The sequence below is a fragment of the Dendrobates tinctorius genome, unplaced genomic scaffold (genome assembly GCF_039654945.1).
Source record: "Dendrobates tinctorius isolate UK_male_01 unplaced genomic scaffold, ASM3965494v1 ptg000095l, whole genome shotgun sequence".
Taxonomy (NCBI): domain Eukaryota; kingdom Metazoa; phylum Chordata; class Amphibia; order Anura; family Dendrobatidae; genus Dendrobates; species Dendrobates tinctorius.
The window spans coordinates 20,481,984-20,502,110 of record NW_027361763.1 but is presented as its reverse complement, the minus strand read 5'-3'; the positions used below and the strand labels follow the sequence as shown (position 1 = coordinate 20,502,110).

Sequence of the window (20,127 nt, the reverse complement as noted above, 5' to 3'; positions counted from 1 at the left end):
GTGGCCACACTCCATGCCTGTGGGTGGTGTTCCAGCTGCTGCCATTGCTGCTGCTGCTGCTGCTGCATCTATTGGGCGGCTGTTGAATAAAGAGAAACAAAGGGCCAATGAATATCTTGATATTCAATAGCCCTAGTTTGGAGGAATGGTGATTTGATAATTACAGCACCGTGGGCAGCACGGTGGCTCAGTGGTTAGCGCTGCAGCCTTGCAGCGCTGGGGTCCTGGGTTCGAACCCCACCAAGGACAACATCTGCAAGGAGTTTGTATGTTCTCCCCGTGTTTGCGTGGGTTTCCTCCGGGCACTCCGGTTTCCTCCCACACTCCAAAGACATACTGATAGGGAATTTAGATTGTGAGCCCCATCGGGGACAGTGATGAAATGTGTGCAAACTGTAAAGCGCTGCGGAATATGTTAGCGCTATATAAAAATAAAGATTATTATTATTATTATTATAATTACCGTCTCTCATCTGCTGCTGGCCTCCCCTCCTCAGCATGTTCTATTTGCTGCTCCATTTGGGGTGGTGGTGGTGCGGATGGTGCTGCAGTGGTCTCCTGCCTTCTCCTGCTTCGCTTGGTTGCTTTCTTGGGTGGCATGTTGGGTGTGGCTGTGGGTCCCACTGTCTTGCTTTTATATATGTCTTGTGGGCAGAGCTACTGAGCATGCTCAGACCAAAAAACCGGATCCGGCGCATTGCGGCGCTCATAGGCTTTCATTGTGTGAAAAAGCCGGACGCGCCGGATCCGGCGTGTCCGGCTTTTTCGCTGGAGACAAAAAACGTTACAGTCACCGTTTTTTCCAGACGCCGGATCGCGACACATTGCCGGATCCGGCGAAAACCGGATGAAACGCATGGCCATCCGGCGCGATCCGGCGCAAATGCAAGTCAATGGGGGGGAAACCGGATCCGGCATTGCATTTCGCCGGATCCGGTTTCTGTCAAAAGCGCCGGATCGCGCCTGACGGCGAAAACCTGATGTGTGAAAGAGGCCTAACTGATTACACATAACAAAATTATAGCAAAGACCTAAAATGGAAATTGTATAATTGGTCGTTATGGAAATAAACTACACATTGGAAATATCTAAATACATTACATTGCTAAACATGATTTATGTGGTTAGATTTTCTCTTTCATATTTCGGCTTTTTTAACAAATGTCCCTTTGAATTTAAGTCTGGTCTCAGGATAATAATATAGCATTTAGGATAAAATATACAGGCCAAAATGCCGACACTTGAAGACAATATAGCAAATATCTCTACAAGAACTGAACTTTTTCCAGTGACACTTAAATATGCCGGGATAAAAGCCACCCAGACGCTGCAGACAACCAGCATGCTGAATGTGATGTATTTAGCTTCATTGAAACTATCTGGCAAATTTCTTGCCAGAAAAGCAACCAAGAAACTCACTGCAGCAAGAAACCCAATGTAGCCCAGGATAATGGAAAATGCTACTATCGAGCCTTCATTACACTGAAGAATAATTTTGTCCACATACAAGTCAAAGTTGTTTTCTGGAAATGGCGGTGCAGTAGATAACCAGATAATGCAAAGTAAAGCTTGGGTAAATGAACAAACAAACACTAAACAGGTGGTGATCTTTACTCCAAAAAATTTTCGACATTTGCTCCCTGGTTTGGTGGCTTTGAAGGCCGAGTAGACCATAATAGTCTTAGCCAGAATAGAAGAAATGGCTACTGAGAAGATGATCCCAAATGAAGTCTGACGAAGCATGCAGGTGACTCTTGTAGGACGACCCAGGAACAAAAATATACAGAGGAAGCTTAGCATAATGGAGACAAGTAAGGAGAAGCTTAAGCTTTGATTAGATGCTTTTACGACTGGTGTATCTTTAAATAAAGTGAAGATTCCCAAGATACATGAAGTTTTGAGGAAAAGAAAAATAACAATGAGAGTTATTACAATAGTTATTGAGTCCTCAGTATATGATAAGAATTCTGTCTCCTTTGGTGCACATTGATTGTTGTCATTTGGCCACTGGTCTCTTGGACACCTGATGCATGATCGCTTGTCTAAAAGAAAAATATAAAAAAACTTGAAAAGTAAACTGTGAGATTTTTTTAAAGATCGAAGTTTTAATCCTATGTACAGACTTGGAGATTAGAGATGAGGAAACCCGAACTTAAAAGTTTGGAGTTTATATGGGACAGTTCGAGTCCAGTGCTGGACAAGAAACATGGACTTCTCCCGGGAGTCTGTTGCAATGTTCGGCATTCTGGGAGAAGTCCGTTGCAGAGAGAAATACTGTATACATTTCCAACTCAAAAGTTCAGGTCCCCATTGTTTTCAATGGAGTTCAGGTTCTGATTCAAGTTTGGGTACAGTTTTAGTACCTGAATTGAACTTCAGAATAAAGATTGGGTCATGTACAAGAATCTGAACTTCCACAAGTTCGCTCATCCCTACTAGTGATCCTTTCTAGATGACTTATGCTTATGTCATTTCTGATAACTAGAGGATCTGGCTAATATGTTCCAATATGTTCATCAGATGATTATTGATAAAATATATAAATCTCATAGGAAGCAAAGAAATAATATCAATTTCTTAGCAAACCTTCTAAATAATAGTTATACTGTTGCCAAATAACAAATGCCACCATGTTGTTACTGAACAAGTCTGTTATACCAAAAAATATGCCACACTATAACCAAACCACATATCATCATCACATAGTGACTGAATAATACTTCCATCCTGATTATTATGACAAACCACATTGATAAGACTAATACTGCCACCAGTGACATTATACTTTGGAGCGCTGTGGATCATGTAAGTGTATAAAGTACAGGTTATTCCAGTGAATTACCGATAACATATCCTATAAAAGTCATTAATTTACTTTTTTCTATTTAGTCCAGTATAGACCTCTATTACAGATTACAGACTGCACAAGAGTCACCAGTGTGGTGCAGCAGTAAAATAGGCAAACCAGTTCTAGGACGTATTAAGATAAGCATAGAGTCTAGCTCATGTGAAGTAATTATCCCCCTCTGCGCTCGCTTTATAAGGCCTCAACTGCAATACTGTGTCCATTTCTGGACATCACAATTAAAAAAAAAAAAAATCAGCAAATAAAGTCACCTTTCATAAATTGAGTCAATTTTTTGCTCATCTTGCCAACCATTTGCTATGGTTGGAGTGGTGACTAAGTATGCCTATGCTGGACATTTGGCTTTTCTTGTTGCTTTCTATAATGTCCCCCTTCCTGGTCCTTTTGTTTAATAGTGGTTTCCATTCTGGTCCCTTTTAAGATAATGCATCGTGTCCTGGCGCTCTTCTCCAACACTTGCTACCACAATGAACAATGTTCTCTTCCTGCTCCATAGCCGATGCAAAGGAGTGGAGCGGCACATGACAGTAGCATTGTGGACAAACAGGATAGGAACACCCGAATCAGCTGCTGGCCTTTGATAGGCTGATTGCTTACAACGCTTTTGTGGAGCAGGGAGCAGGTAGCTGCCTGCGTCGCTGTACATTTCAACTGACTGTGCACCTTTCGATACACATTCAGCTTAAAACACCATAGTCTTTGGTGGTCTCCCTTCCTCCCCAAGTCCAATGGCAGTCAAACCCTCTGACATCTTTGCTTATCAATAGTCTTCTTGGCAGCTGTCAAACTCCACATATCCCCAGCTAATGGCACCAATACACATGTTAAAAAGTCAGTTATACAAAAAAAGGTGAATGTCCAAAAAATGTACTTATTCAGAGTGTAACAAAAAATATAAAATTAAAAATTTGTGTTAAATGTAAAGACCAACATAATTGTAATGTATGCAAATTTTCCTGAAATGAAAAAGTAATTAATACCTGTCTCATTAGAAACTTCCCCATCAGAACACTGCAGACATTCAAAGCAGCACTTATGGCTTCCGTTCATTAGGATCCTTCGATAACCTGGTGGACAGTCCTCAGTGCACTTAGAGACTGGAATCTAAAACATAAGTGATCACATTTTTTAATGCAAAATTTATATTTTCATATTGCGTAAGCTGATAAAATATTAAATTTCTGAAACTTTTTTGTGCATTTTGCGATTTTAAAAATGTATCTAGCTTTGATCATTGCTTAAGTTTGGCTACAGCAAGCACAGGTTTGAGCTGTTCAGTGGGGGTGCCAGATGTTGGATACCCACTGATTACATATTGATGACCTATGGTTTATTATATTGTTATTTAACAGCCTTCAGCTCAATCTCTAGCCATAGCGACTTGATGCATGAATGATTGATCTTGTGCAAGTTTAGGTAGGTCCACCATATGCCGTTATCTTAATTGTATCAAGCCATCTGGTTGCTGGTCTTCCTCTAGGTCTTGTTCTTTATAATCTTCCGATCATGATGTCCTTATCCGGAGATTGCTCTCTTCGTATGATATGTCCAAAGTGGGGAAATTATAGCTCGGTGATCCTTGCTGTGAGTGAAATACATGGCTTGATTTGTTCCAAAATTGGTTTGTTAGTTCATCTTGCCATCCATGGTATTGATAATATCCTTCTCCAGCACTACAATTCAAAGGCATCAATTCTTCTTCTGTCTTGTTTCTTATCGATCAGGTTTTACATCCATATGTCATTATAGAAAAAAAACTGAGTATGTTCAAGCCGTGTATTCCTCACCAATGAAATGTTCCATAATTCGAAGACCTTGTCCAGTGACTTAATTGTTGATGTAAACATAGGTGTCCTCGCTGCATCATGACTGATCATCGATCTGAGTAGGCTAAAGTCCTCTGCAATTTCCAGTTTGTCGCTATCCATCTCAAATGTGTGCCGGTCATATTTAATTGGCAGTAGGTAGTAACTTTGTCTTCGTTTGAATTGTGTAGCAGTCCCAAGTTTGAGCTTTCCATCTTGACACTGAGTAAAAAAGTCGTTCAATTCATCTACACTTGTTGCCATCAATGTTGTATTGTCTGCTTATTTAAGATTGTTGATGATTCATCCAGCAATTTTGGTTCCTTCTTCTTCTGCAGCCTTGTCTAATGCCTTGCTCTACATTGATTCATAGCATTTCGCCTTGTTTTATTCAGACTGTTGCTTGTTGGAAGTTATCTCGCCCCAATGTTATAAACTTTTGTGAAGCACCTGTGAGCCCAAAAAGGTCACTGCACCCTAAGATGAATTCTTTGAGAGGAGGAGATTTCAAAATAGGGTCACCTGTGAGGGGGTTTCTGCTGCTTTAGCTCCTTTTTGGCTCTAAAATTGTGACAGTCTCCAGAATCTATTCAAGCAAAAATTTCCCACAAAAATTTTTTAGCTCCAAATTTTGCATTTTATTAAGGGTAAAGGAGAAATTGCCCAATAGAATTTGCTGTTCAATTTCTCCTGAGCATGCCGATAACCCACATGTGGGGGAAAACCAATGTTTAGGCATATAGCAGAGCTTGGAAGGGAAGGAGCACCATTTGACTTTTTGAATGCAAAATTTGCTGGAATAACTAGCAGATGCTATGTCGCATTTGGAGAGCACCTGATGTGCCTAAACAGTGGAAACCAAGTGATGCCATTTTGAAACTACACCACTCATGGAACTTATCTAGATGTGTGCTTCTTGAATCCCCAGGTACTTCTCAGAAGTTTATAATGTTGAACTGCGAAAATAAAAAAAAAAATTTTTTTCCCACAAAATAGTTTTTTAGCTCCAAATATTGCATTTTCATAAGGGCAACAGGAGAAATTGTTCCATTCAAATTGTTTTGCAATTTCTCCTGAGGATGGCAAATATGTGCTGGAAAACTACTGTTTGGGCGCATGGCAGGGTTTTGAAGGGAAGAGGGCCATTTGATTTTTTAAATGCAAAATTTGCTGGAATAATTAGCGTGCGCCATGTCGCATTTGGAAAGCCCCAGATGTGCCTAAACAGTGGAAATCCCCATAAGTGACACGATTTTGGAAAATAGACCCCTCAGGGAACTTATTTAGATGTGTGGTAAGAACCTTGAAATATCACGAAGTTTATAACGCTGAGCTGTGAAAATAATAAAAAAAAAAATCAAATTTTTTGCACAAAAATGTGTTTTAGCCGAAAATTTTTTATTTTCACAAGGATAACAGAAGAAAATAGACCCCAAAATGTATTGTGCAATTTCTCCTGAGTTCATGAATATCCCATATGTGGTCTAAAGCTACTTTTGAGGCACAATGCAAAGCTCAGAAGGAAAGGCATGCCATATTACAGTGCAGATTTTGCTGCAGTGGTTTAAGGGTGCCATGCCACATTGGCAAAGCCCCTGAGGTGCGAGAGCATTAGAACACAACACAAGTAACCTCATTTTACAAACTACACCTCTCAATTAATTCATCTAGGGGTGCAGTGATCATATTGAAGAAAAAATAATTTACGTTTTACCTCCAAGATTGTGTGTTAGTCCAAAATTTTACACTTTCACTGGGAAGTTGGTAAACATGGCAGGAAAATTAGTCCTACAATGTCTGCTGAAAGTAGAAATACCCCATATGTGGCTGTACATAACTGCTTAGCCACACAAAGAAACTCGGGAGGAACAGTGCTCAGATTTTCCTAATAGTTTGCAGACTCAGAATCAGCAGATTTGGCTTTCAGTACCATCTTTATGCTGATGACACACAACTGTACACATCATCCCCTGACCTTACCTCCGCTGTACTACAGAACGCCACTGACTGTCTGTCCGCAGTCTCCAACATCATGTCTGCTCTCAATCTGAAACTCAACCTCTCCAAAACTGAACTTTTTCTGCTCCCGCCATCTACTAACCTCCCTAAATCTGACATTTCCCTCTCTGTGGGTGGCACCATAATAACACCCCGATAGCAGGCGCGCTGTCTGGGTGTTATGTTTGACTCCGATCTCTTCTTCACCTCCCATATACAATCTCTTGCCCGCTCGAGCCGCTTACACCTAAAGAACATCTCTAGAATCCGCCCTTTTCTCACCATGGAAACAACAAAAACTCTCACTGTTGCACTGATTCACTCCCGCCTGGACTACTGTAATGCTCTATTAATTGGCCTCCCTCTCACTCGACTATCCCCTCTCCAGTCTATCCTTAATGCAGCAGCCAGGGTTGTCCATCTGGCTAATCGTTACTCAGACGCGTCCGCTCTTCGCCAGTCATTACACTGGCTGCCAATTCATTACAGGGTACAATTCAAAGTACTTGTTCTCACCCACAAAGCTCTCCACAGTGCGGCACCCCCTTACATCTCCTCCCTCATTTCTGTCTATCGGCCTAACCGACCGCTGCGCTCTGCAAATGACTTTCGACTAACCTCTGCCCTAATCCGTACCTCCCACTCCCGACTCCAAGACTTCTCCCGTGCTGCACCAATCCTCTGGAATGCTCTACCCCAAGATATTAGGACCATCCACAATTTGCATAGTTTTAGGCGCTCGCTCAAAACACATTTGTTCAGAGCGGCCTATCACATTCAGCAATCAAAGTCATTTTATGTTTGTGTGTGTGTAGCCCATTCACTATCTCCATCTAACCCCCACCCCCTGAAGATGGCTGGACCATCATTGTAAATACATCATTGTAAATACAAACCTGTGCTTTGTATCTCCCCCACCTCATTGTAGATTGTAAGCTCCCACGAGCAGGGTCGTCTTATTTCGCTTTAATTATTGTATTGTTAACGTTGTTACTTATGACTGTTGTGTTTGAAACTGTTCAACTGTAAAGCGCTGCGGAATATGTTGGCGCTATATAAATAAAGATTATTATTATTATTATTAGACTCCATAAACAAAGGCCATTATTGCCAGAAAAGAATAATCCCCCCTTCAAGTGACCCTACTTTGTAAATTTTACCCCTCTGGGAATTTGTCTACAGGTGTAGTGACGGTTTTGACTACATGGGTGTTTTCCAGTAACAAGCAGTAGAAGATGTTGCTGAGTGAAAATTGCAAACTGCCGTTGTAGTGACCAGTATGTTGTAGTGACCAGTACATTATGCCCAGCTCATGCTTCTGGAGATACTGTATGCACCCTTAAACATGTTGGTGCTAACTGTGGTTTAGATACACTGAGGCTCAGAAGGGAGGGGGGATTTGGAAGCACAGAATTTGCTGATTTTCTTTTGGGGGAGAGGAGCCATTTAATTTTTCCAGAGCCATTGTACTGCCAGTAACGTGGAATAACGTATATTTCCTTTAACAGGTGACGTACCTGAATGGAGACTTGCTTTTTTTGTGGATTGAGTTGAAGCTTTTATTGGGAACATTTTACATAACTTTTAGGATCACATTTATCCGGCACTCTATGCTAAGCACTTATTTTGGGGTTTTCATTAAAATCTCCAAGTGAGGTGACAGCCTGACTACATGTGGAGATATTCTAGCAAATCCCCACATGTATTCAGGCTGTCTAACAGCTGCAAATCATGCAGCTACGGCGATAGAAACTAAATCTCCGAGCACATCCAAGTACTCAGAAATCACCCAAGCATGCTCAGGAAATCTCGAGTAACTAGTATACTCGCTCATCACTAGGGACAGATGAAAATCCCTTACACTAAGCGATTCACCAGCGATCCCGACAACGATATGGATCGCTGGTGCATCGCAAAGTGGTCGCTAGTGAGCTGCCACAGACAGGCAGATCTCACCAGTGACATCGCAGGGGTCGGGGGTCGCTACTTACCTGTCAGACGCTGTAATCCTGACGTCCTCCCGCCCGCGTCCACGCGTCGCTCGTCTTTCCACAGGAAGCCCAGCAGGAAGCCCCCGACGAGAAATGATCCAGGACCCTCTCGCGTGACCAGCGATGAGCAGCGGGCGAGCCGGTCGCAGGTAAGTATTAGACATAGCAATATCGCTAGCAATATCACTGCTATGTCACAAAATCGATGACGTTACAGCGATATTGCTAGCGATATCGCTATGTGTAGCGGGGGCTTAGGGATCCATTCACTATAATAAGGCAGCAGAGTTACTCTAGACTTCAATTGGCTTCTGCTCAGCGTTGTCCTTCTCAGAAGTGCACAAAACTATGGTCGATCGCACTTTTATGCTCGCCTAAAAAGACAGACATGGCCAAATCACAAGTCCTACTGCATCGTCAGTGGCTCCATCTTCTTCATTATAGGGACTTATCTGCTGGACATTCTGTCTGAATCACATATTTCAAAGATTTACGCGGAAACCCCGATGTAAGCTCTCAGCGCAAAGTGTAGGATAAATGAGAGCGGGAGGCAGAATGAACAAATCAACAGCAGATGAAGAATTGATTTTACTTATTTTTTTATACCATTCCTCTTGTGGTATAAATGATTAGACGACTTTATTCTTCAGGTCGGTGCGATTACAGCGATTCCAGATGTATATTGGGTTTTTATGTTCGGCTTCTGTCACACACTAAAAAATACTTTATATTGCTAAAACTAGTTTTTGAATCCCGATATTTAGACAGCTATCATTTTTAAATATTTTTGCCAACAGAATCATGTGACAGCTTCTTTTTTGTCAGGAGAGCTAATGTATTTATTGGTATCATTTTTGGGCACATTACATTTTTTGATCAATTTCTATTCTGATTTTTGGGAGTTAGAGTGAACGAAAACCAGCAATTCAAGAAATTTTTTTGGGGTGGTTTACTTTTATACCATTCTGTGTGGGGTAAAATTGATACGGCAGCTTTATTCTATCTTCAGGTCTCTATGATTACAGCGATACCACATTTATTTTTTTATGTTTTGACACTTTTACACAATAAAAACTATTTCATAGAAAAAATAATTATTTTTGCATCACTTTATTCTGAGAGCTATAGCTTTTTTATTTTTCCGCTGACGGAGCTTCATAGCAGTTTGTTTTTTGTGGAATATGACGTTTTCAGGGTTAACATTTTTTTTTACATTCGTCTTTTTAATTGCATTTTCTTGCATTTTTTTTCAGTGGTATGAAGATAAAGCATAGTTTTATGTTTCGGTTTATTTGTTTATTTTTATGGTGTTCACTGAAAGGGTTAGTTAGTGTGATCGTTTTATTGAGCTGGTTGTTCTGGATTCATCGATATCAAATATATGCACTTGTTTGATTATTTTTTTGCATAAATAAATGTATTTATTGGAATATTTTTCTTTTTTTGTTCTTTATTCGGGGTTTTGTTTTTTTATATATATATACAGTGGGGAAAAAAAGTATTTAGTCACTCAGCAATAGTGCAAGTTCCACCACTTAAAAAGATGAGAGGCGTCTGTAATTTACATCATAGGTAGACCTCAACTATGGGAGACAAACTGAGAAAAAAAAATCCAGAAAATCACATTGTCTGTTTTTTTTTCATTTTATTTTCATATTATGGTGGAAAATAAGTATTTGGTCAGAAACAAGCAATCAAGATTTCTGGCTCTCACAGACCTGTAACTTCTTCTTTAAGAGTCTCCTCTTTCCTCCACTCATTACCTGTAGTAATGGCACCTGTTTAAACTTGTTATCAGTATAAAAAGACACCTGTGCACACCCTCAAACAGTCTGACTCCAAACTCCACTATGGTGAAGACCAAAGAGCTGTCAAAGGACACCAGAAACAAAATTGTAGCCCTGCACCAGGCTGGGAAGACTGAATCTGCAATAGCCAACCAGCTTGGAGTGAAGAAATCAACTGTGGGAGCAATAATTAGAAAATGGAAGACATACAAGACCACTGATAATCTCCCTCGATCTGGTGCTCCATGCAAAATCCCACCCCGTGGGGTCAGAATGATCACAAGAACGGTGAGCAAAAATCCCAGAACCACGTGGGGGGACCTAGTGAATGAACTGCAGAGAGCTGGGACCAATGTAACAAGGCTTACCATAAGTAACACACTACGCCACCATGGACTCAGATCCTGCAGTGCCAGACGTGTCCCACTGCTTAAGCCTGTACATGTCCGGGCCCGTCTGAAGTTTGCTAGAGAGCATTTGGATGATCCAGAGGAGTTTTGGGAGAATGTCCTATGGTCTGATGAAACCAAACTGGAACTGTTTGGTAGAAACACAACTTGTCGTGTTTGGAGGAAAAAGAATACTGAGTTGCATCCATCAAACACCATACCTACTGTAAAGCATGGTGGTGGAAACATCATGCTTTGGGGCTGTTTTTCTGCAAAGGGGACAGGACGACTGATCCGGGTACATGAAAGAATGAATGGGGCCATGTATCGTGAGATTTTGAGTGCAAACCTCCTTCCATCAGCAAGGGCATTGAAGATGAAACGTGGCTGGGTCTTTCAACATGACAATGATCCAAAGCACACCACCAGGGCAACGAAGGAGTGGCTTCGTAAGAAGCATTTCAAGGTCCTGGAGTGGCCTAGCCAGTCTCCAGATCTCAACCCTATAGAAAACCTTTGGAGGGAGTTGAAAGTCTGTGTTGCCAAGCGAAAAGCCAAAAACATCACTGCTCTAGAGGAGATCTGCATGGAGGAATGGGCCAACATACCAACAACAGTGTGTGGCAACCTTGTGAAGACTTACAGAAAACGTTTGACCTCTGTCATTGCCAACAAAGGATATATCACAAAGTATTGAGATGAAATTTTGTTTCTGACCAAATACTTATTTTCCACCATAATATGCAAATAAAATGAAAAAAAAACAGACAATGTGATTTTCTGGATTTTTTTTTCTCAGTTTGTCTCCCATAGTTGAGGTCTACCTATGATGTAAATTACAGACGCCTCTCATCTTTTTAAGTGGTGGAACTTGCACTATTGCTGACTGACTAAATACTTTTTTTCCCCACTGTATATATATATATTTACTTTTTTTAATAACTTTTTTTTACATTTTTACATTATCCCACTGCGGGACGTCTTCGTTTTACTGACAGATTAGGCCGGTTTCACATTTGCGCTTTTGAGCGCAGCGACGGCCCGCGCACGGCCGCTGCTAAGCCCTGCCCCCTGCTGCGCCTCCGCCGGTAGCTCCGCCTGCCGGCGCATGACGCTGCATGCGTCCTGCGTCCCCTATTTTATCACTGGGGGCGCAGGCCGTGCGCAGTATGCGTTTGGCGGCACATGCGTCCTTTTGACGGTGCACCGACCAGCTCCAAACGCAACCTGCTGCAGTTTGGTTGCGCTCAGCGCACCGTCAAAAGGATGCATGCGCCACCAAATGCATACTGCGCACGGCCTGCGCCCCCAGTGATAAAGATAGGGGACGCAGGACGCATGCAGCGTCATGCGCCGGTAGGCGGAGCTACCGTCGGAGGCGTGGCAGGGGCGGGCTTAGCGGCGGCCGTGCGCAGGCCGTCGCTGCGCTCAAAAGTGCAAATGTGAAACCGGCCTTACTGATCCTCCTTCGTTGGAGGATCCTGAAGGATCCCGTGGCCATCACCATGGAGACCATTAGCACAATGCTAGCATGGTCGTGGACATTGCTGCACTGTGTCAGTTCTCACATAAAGCTGACACCGCATCTGATCACCGGGCGCTCAAGGGGAGCCCGCGCAATCGTGTCACCGTACTTGCACTGCGGCTTGCGGGAGCGCAGCTCACACGGCACTGTATATGTACGGCACAAGTCAGGAAGGGGTTAGGAACAGTGTCGGACTAGGGTGACAAGGGTCCACCAGTAACATTGACATTGAGGGGCCCACTTTTCTCCTGCGTACAAATATTACACTCCCCTCATTCACAAATGTACCTATATCTCTAAATAATAATAAGCTAGGTAGTTAATGACTGATGAGATGCTGCTTTTTCTGTACAGATTAAATCAAGTGAATTATGCCAAGTACTGCCCATACAATGGGGTTGGGGGCCCAGATCTGCACAGAGGCCCACCGGGGGATTCCCCTGTTACCCAGTGGGCCAGTCCGAGCCTGGTTAGGAATATTTATTTTCCCAAGAAAAAACAGGGGAACTTCATGCAAAAGAGATTATAGAAAATGTATTGTATCTTCAGCCAAATCTATTAATGTAATACATAAAAAGATTATAATACTGACCTTGCCATTTTTCCACAATATTTTACTATTATCTACGAAAAGCTGATCTTCTTCTTGCACAGATAGATTAAATCTTCCAACTTCTTTTAAAAAAAGCCAAGATTGAGACATTATTCTTAAATTATTAATGTGATAGTACGAGGTCATTTCTCCCTTGTCATTAAAGTAAACTTCTTTTCCCATTGAGTCTTGGAAATGAAGTTTTCTTAGAAAATACTGAAAAAAATGAAACTGTAATCAATAGCAACAGAGAAAACAAACATGACACATACTGCATATGAACAATGTTTGGGTATTTTTGGAAATTTGAAACAGAAGAGATGGAAACTTTTGGTGATGACAGAGTCGACATCTCTTCTAGAGATTGAGTGAACTGACTGAACTGTTGTAGTGGTACCTCCTCTGCTGTGTCCTCCTCCTGCCTTCGGCTTTCACTCTTACTCAGTAGAGTGGCTTCTGCCATGCTCCTGATGAGGTTGCCGCCCATGCAGAGACAGATTATGTCGTGCACAGAACCCTCACAGTCTTAGCAAATCTGGAAGCCTTGACCTAGCGTCTGAGGCCTGGAGATATCAGCGCTGTTGATGCTGATTTGAAGACCCAACGAGGACCACACAGATGACGTGGAGGAGCTGATGAGATGGCAAAGTGAGCAGTTAGGTGAGTATAAGGATTTGTATTATTTTTTATCTATTAAGTTATTATGCTCTCGGGTATGGAAAAATACTCCAGATAATAGTAAGGAACAATGTACCGCATTTCACATTCATCCTAACATTCCAATACAAAATATTGTTTGTAGAAAGCATCGACATGACAGCCCCCAGGCAGGGGCTTTCTTGCAGATTTTAGATTAATATACAGTAGTGCTTGAATTTTGTGAACCCTTCAGAATATTTCTTATTTCTGCATACATTTGACTTTAACCCTTTCATGACAGAGCCCTTTTTTGTATTTGTGTTTCTGTTTTTTGCTCCCCTAACTTCAAGCGCCATAACTTTATTTACTTTTCTGTCAATATGGCCATGGGAGGGCTTGTTTTTTTGTGGTACAAATTACAACTTTCCAATGACATGATTAGTTTTACCATATCATGAAAAAATGTTAAACAAATTCCCAGTGCGGTGAAATTGCAAAAAAGTGCAATTCCACGACGGTTTTTTAGATTTTTTTTTTACCATGTTCACCAAATGCTCAAACTGACCTATCATTATGACTCTCCAGGTCATTATGAGTTCATAGATACCAAACATGTCTAGTTTCTTTTTTATTTAAGTGGTGAAAAAAATTAAAAGTTTGTTAAAAAAAAATTGCGCCATCTTCCCGAGACCCGTAGCGTCTCCTTTTTTTCGTGATCTCGGGTTGTGTGAGAGCTTATTTTTTGCGTGCTAAGATGACGTTTTTAATGATATCATGTTGGTGCAGATGCGATCTTTTGATCACCCGATATTGCATTTTAATGCAATGCTATGGCAACAAAAAAAAATACTTCTGGCGTTTTTCTTGTCACGATGTTTAGCGATTTGGTTGATTCTTTTTTTATATTGAGTGGGTGATTCTGTATGCGGTGATACCAAATATGTGTATGCTTGCTTTTCTATTGTTTTATTTTGAATAGGGCAAAAGGGGAATGATTTAAACCTTTATAATTTTTTATTTTTTGTAATATTTTTAAAAACATTTTTTATACTTTTGGCTTGCTTCAAGAGTCTCCATGGGAGACTATAAGCTGCCATAACCCAATCAGCTCTGCTACATACAGGCAATGATCAGATTACCTGTATGTAGCAGAATTACTCACTTGCTATGAGCACCGACCACCAGTATAGTATATAGTGTACAGTGATCACCAGTGACATTATGCACAGGAGCTCTGTATATAGTGTCAGTGTACAGGTAATACAGTGATCACTGGTGACATTATACACAGGAGCTCTGTATAGTGTCAGTGTACAGGTAATACAGTGATCACAATTGAAATTATACACAGGAGCTCTGTATACAGTGTCAGTGTACAGGTAATACAAAGATCACTGGTGACATTATACACAGGACCTCTGCATATAATGTCAGTGTACAGGTAATACAGTGATCACCAGTGACATACACAGGAGCTCTGTATATATTGTCAGTGTACAGGTAATACAGTGATCACTGGTGACATTATACACAGGATCTCTGTATAGTGTCAGTGTACAGGTAATACAGAGATCACCAGTGACATACACAGGAGCTCTGTATATAGTGTCAGTGTACAGGTAATACAGAGATCACCCCAAGGTTACTAATAAAGAGGCGTCAATAAAACGCCCTCATTACTAACCATATAGTCACATCATATAAAAGCACACACACCAAGAATAAAGTCCTTTAATTAAAAAAAGACACAGACTCCTTTAATAATCTTAATTAAACCATACTTACAACCTCACCTAATTCCACCAAAGCCCTTGTCCTCCTGTAATAAAACTAAAATAATAAAACAATATCCCTCACCTGTCCATTGTTCTGTCACACGCAATAATCCATATCTGGGGGAGAAAAAGTTTTCAACATGGACGGTGCCAAGATGCGACCATCAAGGCTGAGAACCACTGGTGAATGAAAAGCTGCAAGCGCAGCCTCAGTGACTAGCACTGATATCACTGAGGCTTTGCTCCCAACAGGGCTGAACTGTGGTGACCTCAATAAGATCCCCGCTAGCACCATGAGAAAGTTGCACGGTACAGAGGTGATTTCACGGTATTTCAAATTCACTGCAGCGAAATTCTAACGTTGAACTTGCCTTTGCACTGTGCGACATTCCCATGGTGCTAGCGGGGATCTCACTGTGAGATAGAATGGCAGACAGGTATGGTATATTGTTGTTTTATTATTTTTGGTTTATTACAGGTGAATGAGGGATTTGGTGGAATTAAGCGAGGTTGTAAGTAGGGTTTAATTAAGATTATACAGGGCAAGTGGGAAGAGTGAGGCTAAGTGCCAGAATTGGCATATCTTAGAGATAAGCTTTTTCTGGGGCAGCTGAGAGCTGATGTTTTTTGCTTGGGGGATCAAGTATCCATGACTTCTTCTTTGGCTATTAATATCAGCCCCCAGATGTCTGCCAAGCCTTTGCTTGTAATTAATTATAAGGGGATCCCACATCATTTTAATAGCCATTAAAGGCTAAGTATACAGTTGTGAGCTGATATTAATAGCCTGGGAAGCTCAATGGGTATTACCCCCTTTCCCAAGTTATAAACATCGGCCCTCAGCCATGAGCTTTCCCTCTGCTAGTTACGAAAATTATGAAGGAGCCCACGCCATTTTTTCAGAAAAATAATCTTTATTTAATTAAATACATGCACATTAATCTGCACACACACTGTACTAATTGTATTTGTCACAGACATCTGTATATCTACCTATTCTATATGTATTTACTGTCTGTAATCCATCTCTTCTATCCCGTCAGCTCCTGCTGTGATTTTACACTACCCCTGCTGCTGAAATGCCAGCTTTTCTTCTATCTATGCAATATACGTATATACAGTACATTAGGGATGAGCAAATAGTGAACTACTCGGACTTGCTGTACTCGTTACGAGTAGCTCCTAATACACGGGTACTCGTAACGAGTAGCGAGTCCAATGTATGTCTATGGGAAATGCGAGTAATGGGCGGAGACTATTTGTGTGGGAGGAGAATATGTGCGGGGTCTGTGGGGCTGTGTGTGTGCTGGCTCTGCTGGGCTGATCGGGGGTCTGTGTAGCAGAGCCCGCACAAAACGTATGAGGCTTCACGGCCAGCCAATCACAGTAATGCCACAACAAAGAAGGCGGTGGCTTTACTGTGATTGGCTGACACATGCCAGGTGGGAGATCCAAATATTGCGAGTAGTGAAATTTACTTGCTAGGTTTCGAGTACCGCATTACTTGCCGAGTACCGAATCCTAACGCGTATACTTGCTCATCCCTAATATATATATCTATATATGTGTATCATACCTATATATCTACAGTATGCATTATAAAGTATGTGTAAATATCTATTCTACATATATTCTATCTATTCTATTCTAACCTGTCACGCTGTGATTTTAATGAACGCGGCAAATGAATTAACTTCTTTTATTCTATCTTTTACCAAATGTTGCCGACTTTTTACGATTTTAAGAAAAATGCTCGTGTTACCGATCACAAATCCAAATATACCATATTCATGCTGGATTTATGTTTGGCTATTGTCTTCCGAACATAATCGCTCAGCTCTAATGTTGAGTTGTTATTGCACCTGGAATGAAGACTAGAAGGGTCTGACCGTCAAACATTTTGCCATTGTCCCAAGATTGTGATGCTCCCTCATGAAGGCTTCTTTATGATGTTGCCCATGTTGTCTTGCCAGATTTGAAGAATGGCATGTAATACTCACTCTGTAATGCAAGTGAAATTAGACGTCACGTACAAAGCCTAAGTGGACAAACTGTGTCTACACAAACCATCACAATGAGTTTGCATGACTTTGACTTCAAAGTCTATCATGTTTGCAGAGCAAGACATTAATGTCAGCTGAAATGGAAGTCCTATTGATTAAGTGATGAGTTCTTTATTTGTTTGTAGCAATGAAAGCAGGTGACTTACTTTGAAACCATGTGGGCCATATCACGTAGAGGCCTTCACAAAGGAACATGAAAGTGTCTCAGGAGCCATTTTTCAACCTGACAATGCTAGGTAGCATAATGCTTTTGGTATCGTGAGCAAGCTGCGAGATCTAAATGTGCTACTATGACTTGCAGCATCTCCAGACTTGTCTGTCTATGAGCATAGTAGGGGAATTACTGTTTGACAATTTTAAATGTAAAAGCAAAAGGTGGATTTTGATGATTTAGGTGCCTAAGTACATTTGGGTTGACAGACAATTCCATAGAAAACCATTATTAACCTATTTGACAGCATACCAGTTCCTGTAAGTGTGTGTATTTCTGCATGTGGTGCTCATTATTTGATTCAGAATAAAGTGAGATGTTTTTAACCCCTTTCCAACATCATGCGTAAATTTATGCCGATGTCAGACATCCTCCCTTTGAAGTGGGCTCAGGAGCTGAGCCCACTTTTTTCCCAACATATGTCATCCGACATATACCCGGAACAGCCGTGGGTGGATCCCGTTAAATGCCGCTGTCAAACTCTGACAGCGGCATTTTGCATGCACTTTCAGCAATCGTGCCGGAAATCTGCCCATTGGTGACCCCGGTCACTAATGATTAGGCATGACAACCAGAGGTCTCCTGGAAACCTCTTTGGTTGTCACTGCTCGATTGCTGTTAGCGCTGTCCGGTGGTCGGTGCTCATAGCAAGTGAGGTATGATGCTACATACAGATGATCTGATCATCGCCTGTATGTAGCAGAGACGATCGGATTATGGCAGCTTCTTGTCTCCCATGGAGACTATTGAATCATGCCAAAAGTAAAAAAAAAATGTTTTTAAAAATATAAACAAATAGAAAAATATAAAAGTTGAAATCACTCCCCTTTTGCCCCCATTCAAAATAAAATAAAAATCAAACAAACATATATTTGGTATTGCCAAGTTCAGAATCGCTAGATATATCAATAAAAAAAATTATTAACCTGATTGTTAAACAGCTCTGTAAGAAAAAAAAGTCAAAATGCCAGAATTACGTTTTTTTGGTTGCTGTAACATTGCATTAAAATGCAATAATGGATGATCAAAAGATCGTATCTGCACCAAAATGGTATCATTAAAAATGTCAGCTCGGCACGCAAAAAATAAGCCCTCACCCAACAAAAATGGCGCAATTTTTTTTTAACAAAGTTTGGAATTTTTTTCACCATTTAGATGAAAAAGAACCTGTAGAATCATAATGGCAGGTCAGTTTTAGTGTTAATTGAACCTATGAGAAAACAAAAACAAGTGTGGGGTTATATTTTTTTTGCAATTTCACCGCACTTGGAATTTTTTTTTCCTGTTTTTGAGTACATGACATGGTAAAGCCAATGCTGTAATTGAAAAGTACAACTCGAACAAAAAATCAAGCCCTTACATGGCCATTTTTACCAAAAAGTAAAAAAAGTTATGGCTCTGGGAAGAAGGGGAGCAAAAAATAAAACTGCAAAACCAAAAATACCTCTGGCCGCTAAGAGGTTAATATTTTATGCATATTTTTGCATTATTTACATATAATTAACATATCTATTCAACCTGTGAGTTCATAATCCAAAAACTTTTCAATTTTGGATTTCCATTTTTAGTGTTGAGGAGAGAGATATAGCTATGGTGTCCTGGTAGTAACCAAAGGCAAATAAAATAAGACAGTGCAGTAACAGACTTTTTATGTTTTGTTTTTGCTACATGGCCGAAAAAGTATCCCTCTCAGTTATGTGATCAGGCAGATTGTTCTGTGCAGATCAATGACTCAAGCCGGGGTCACACTTGCGAGTGCAATGCGAATCTCTCGCCTCAATACCCGGCACTGCCGCTGATGGTTTGGACCGGAGCATTCAGCTGCATAGAAATACATGCAGCCACACACTCCGGTCCCGAGTGCCAGCGGCAGTGACGGGTATTGAGGCGAGAGACTCACATGAGTTTCTTGCATTGCACTCACAAGTGTGACCCCGGCCTCAAACTGACAATGTCACTGTTAGTCCGGGATCACACATGCGAGAAACTCGGACGAGTCTCGCATCTTAATACCTGGCACTGCCGCCGGCACTTGGGAGCGGAGCCTGCAGCTGCACAGAAATACATACAGCCTCAGGTTCCGCTCCCAAGTGTCGGCGGCAGTGCCGGGTGTTAAAATGTGAGACTCGTCTGAGTTTCTTGCATGTGTGATCCTGGCCTTAGAAGTAACATCGTCATGTTGTAATTAAGAAAATCGATGTGCCATTTACTCCACACCACCCTCTGATTTTTCCCACTAATACATTTGCTGAAGACAAATTTGACCACTTGTGTCCTACAATTGGGAGTGCTACTGCCCTGTCAGTAGGTACCGGTCTTGGTGGTATTCATTCTGCTGTTAGTGGATTTCACATTCTTAGCTGTTGTGTATATGGTATGTATTTTTTTCTTTTACACCACACAATTCATTGCCAATTTTTTTTACCATACATTTTGTACAGCACTATAATGAACTGTTGACAATCTTTTCATGCTCAATTATTGAA

The 20,127-nt window shown here is 41.2% G+C and overlaps 1 protein-coding gene across 1 annotated transcript; it reads right to left on the bottom strand.

Moving 5' to 3' along the window:
- Window positions 1–1,116: 1,116 nt before the first annotated feature.
- LOC141098810 (vomeronasal type-2 receptor 26-like) lies at window positions 1,117–8,634 on the bottom strand. Its single transcript, XM_073586786.1, has 4 exons — window positions 8,561–8,634; window positions 7,566–7,587; window positions 3,847–3,970; window positions 1,117–2,042 (listed from the first exon to the last, which is right to left on the bottom strand). The coding sequence occupies exons 1-4, from the start codon at window positions 8,632–8,634 to the stop codon at window positions 1,117–1,119; spliced, it is 1,146 nt and encodes a 381-aa protein (XP_073442887.1).
- Window positions 8,635–20,127: the final 11,493 nt, after the last annotated feature.

Excerpts from the sequence above, each read along its gene's own strand:
- LOC141098810 (XM_073586786.1), bottom strand. The coding sequence starts at position 8,634 with ATGTCACTGGTGAGATCTGCCTGTCTGTGGCAGCTCACTAGCGACCAC. Across the intron at positions 7,588-8,560 it reads ATGCACCAGCGATCCATATC|GTGGGGGAGATACAAAGCAC; the intron begins GTTGTCGGGATC and ends ATCTACAATGAG. Across the intron at positions 2,043-3,846 it reads GGAAGTTTCTAATGAGACAG|ACAAGCGATCATGCATCAGG; the intron begins GTATTAATTACT and ends TTTTTCTTTTAG.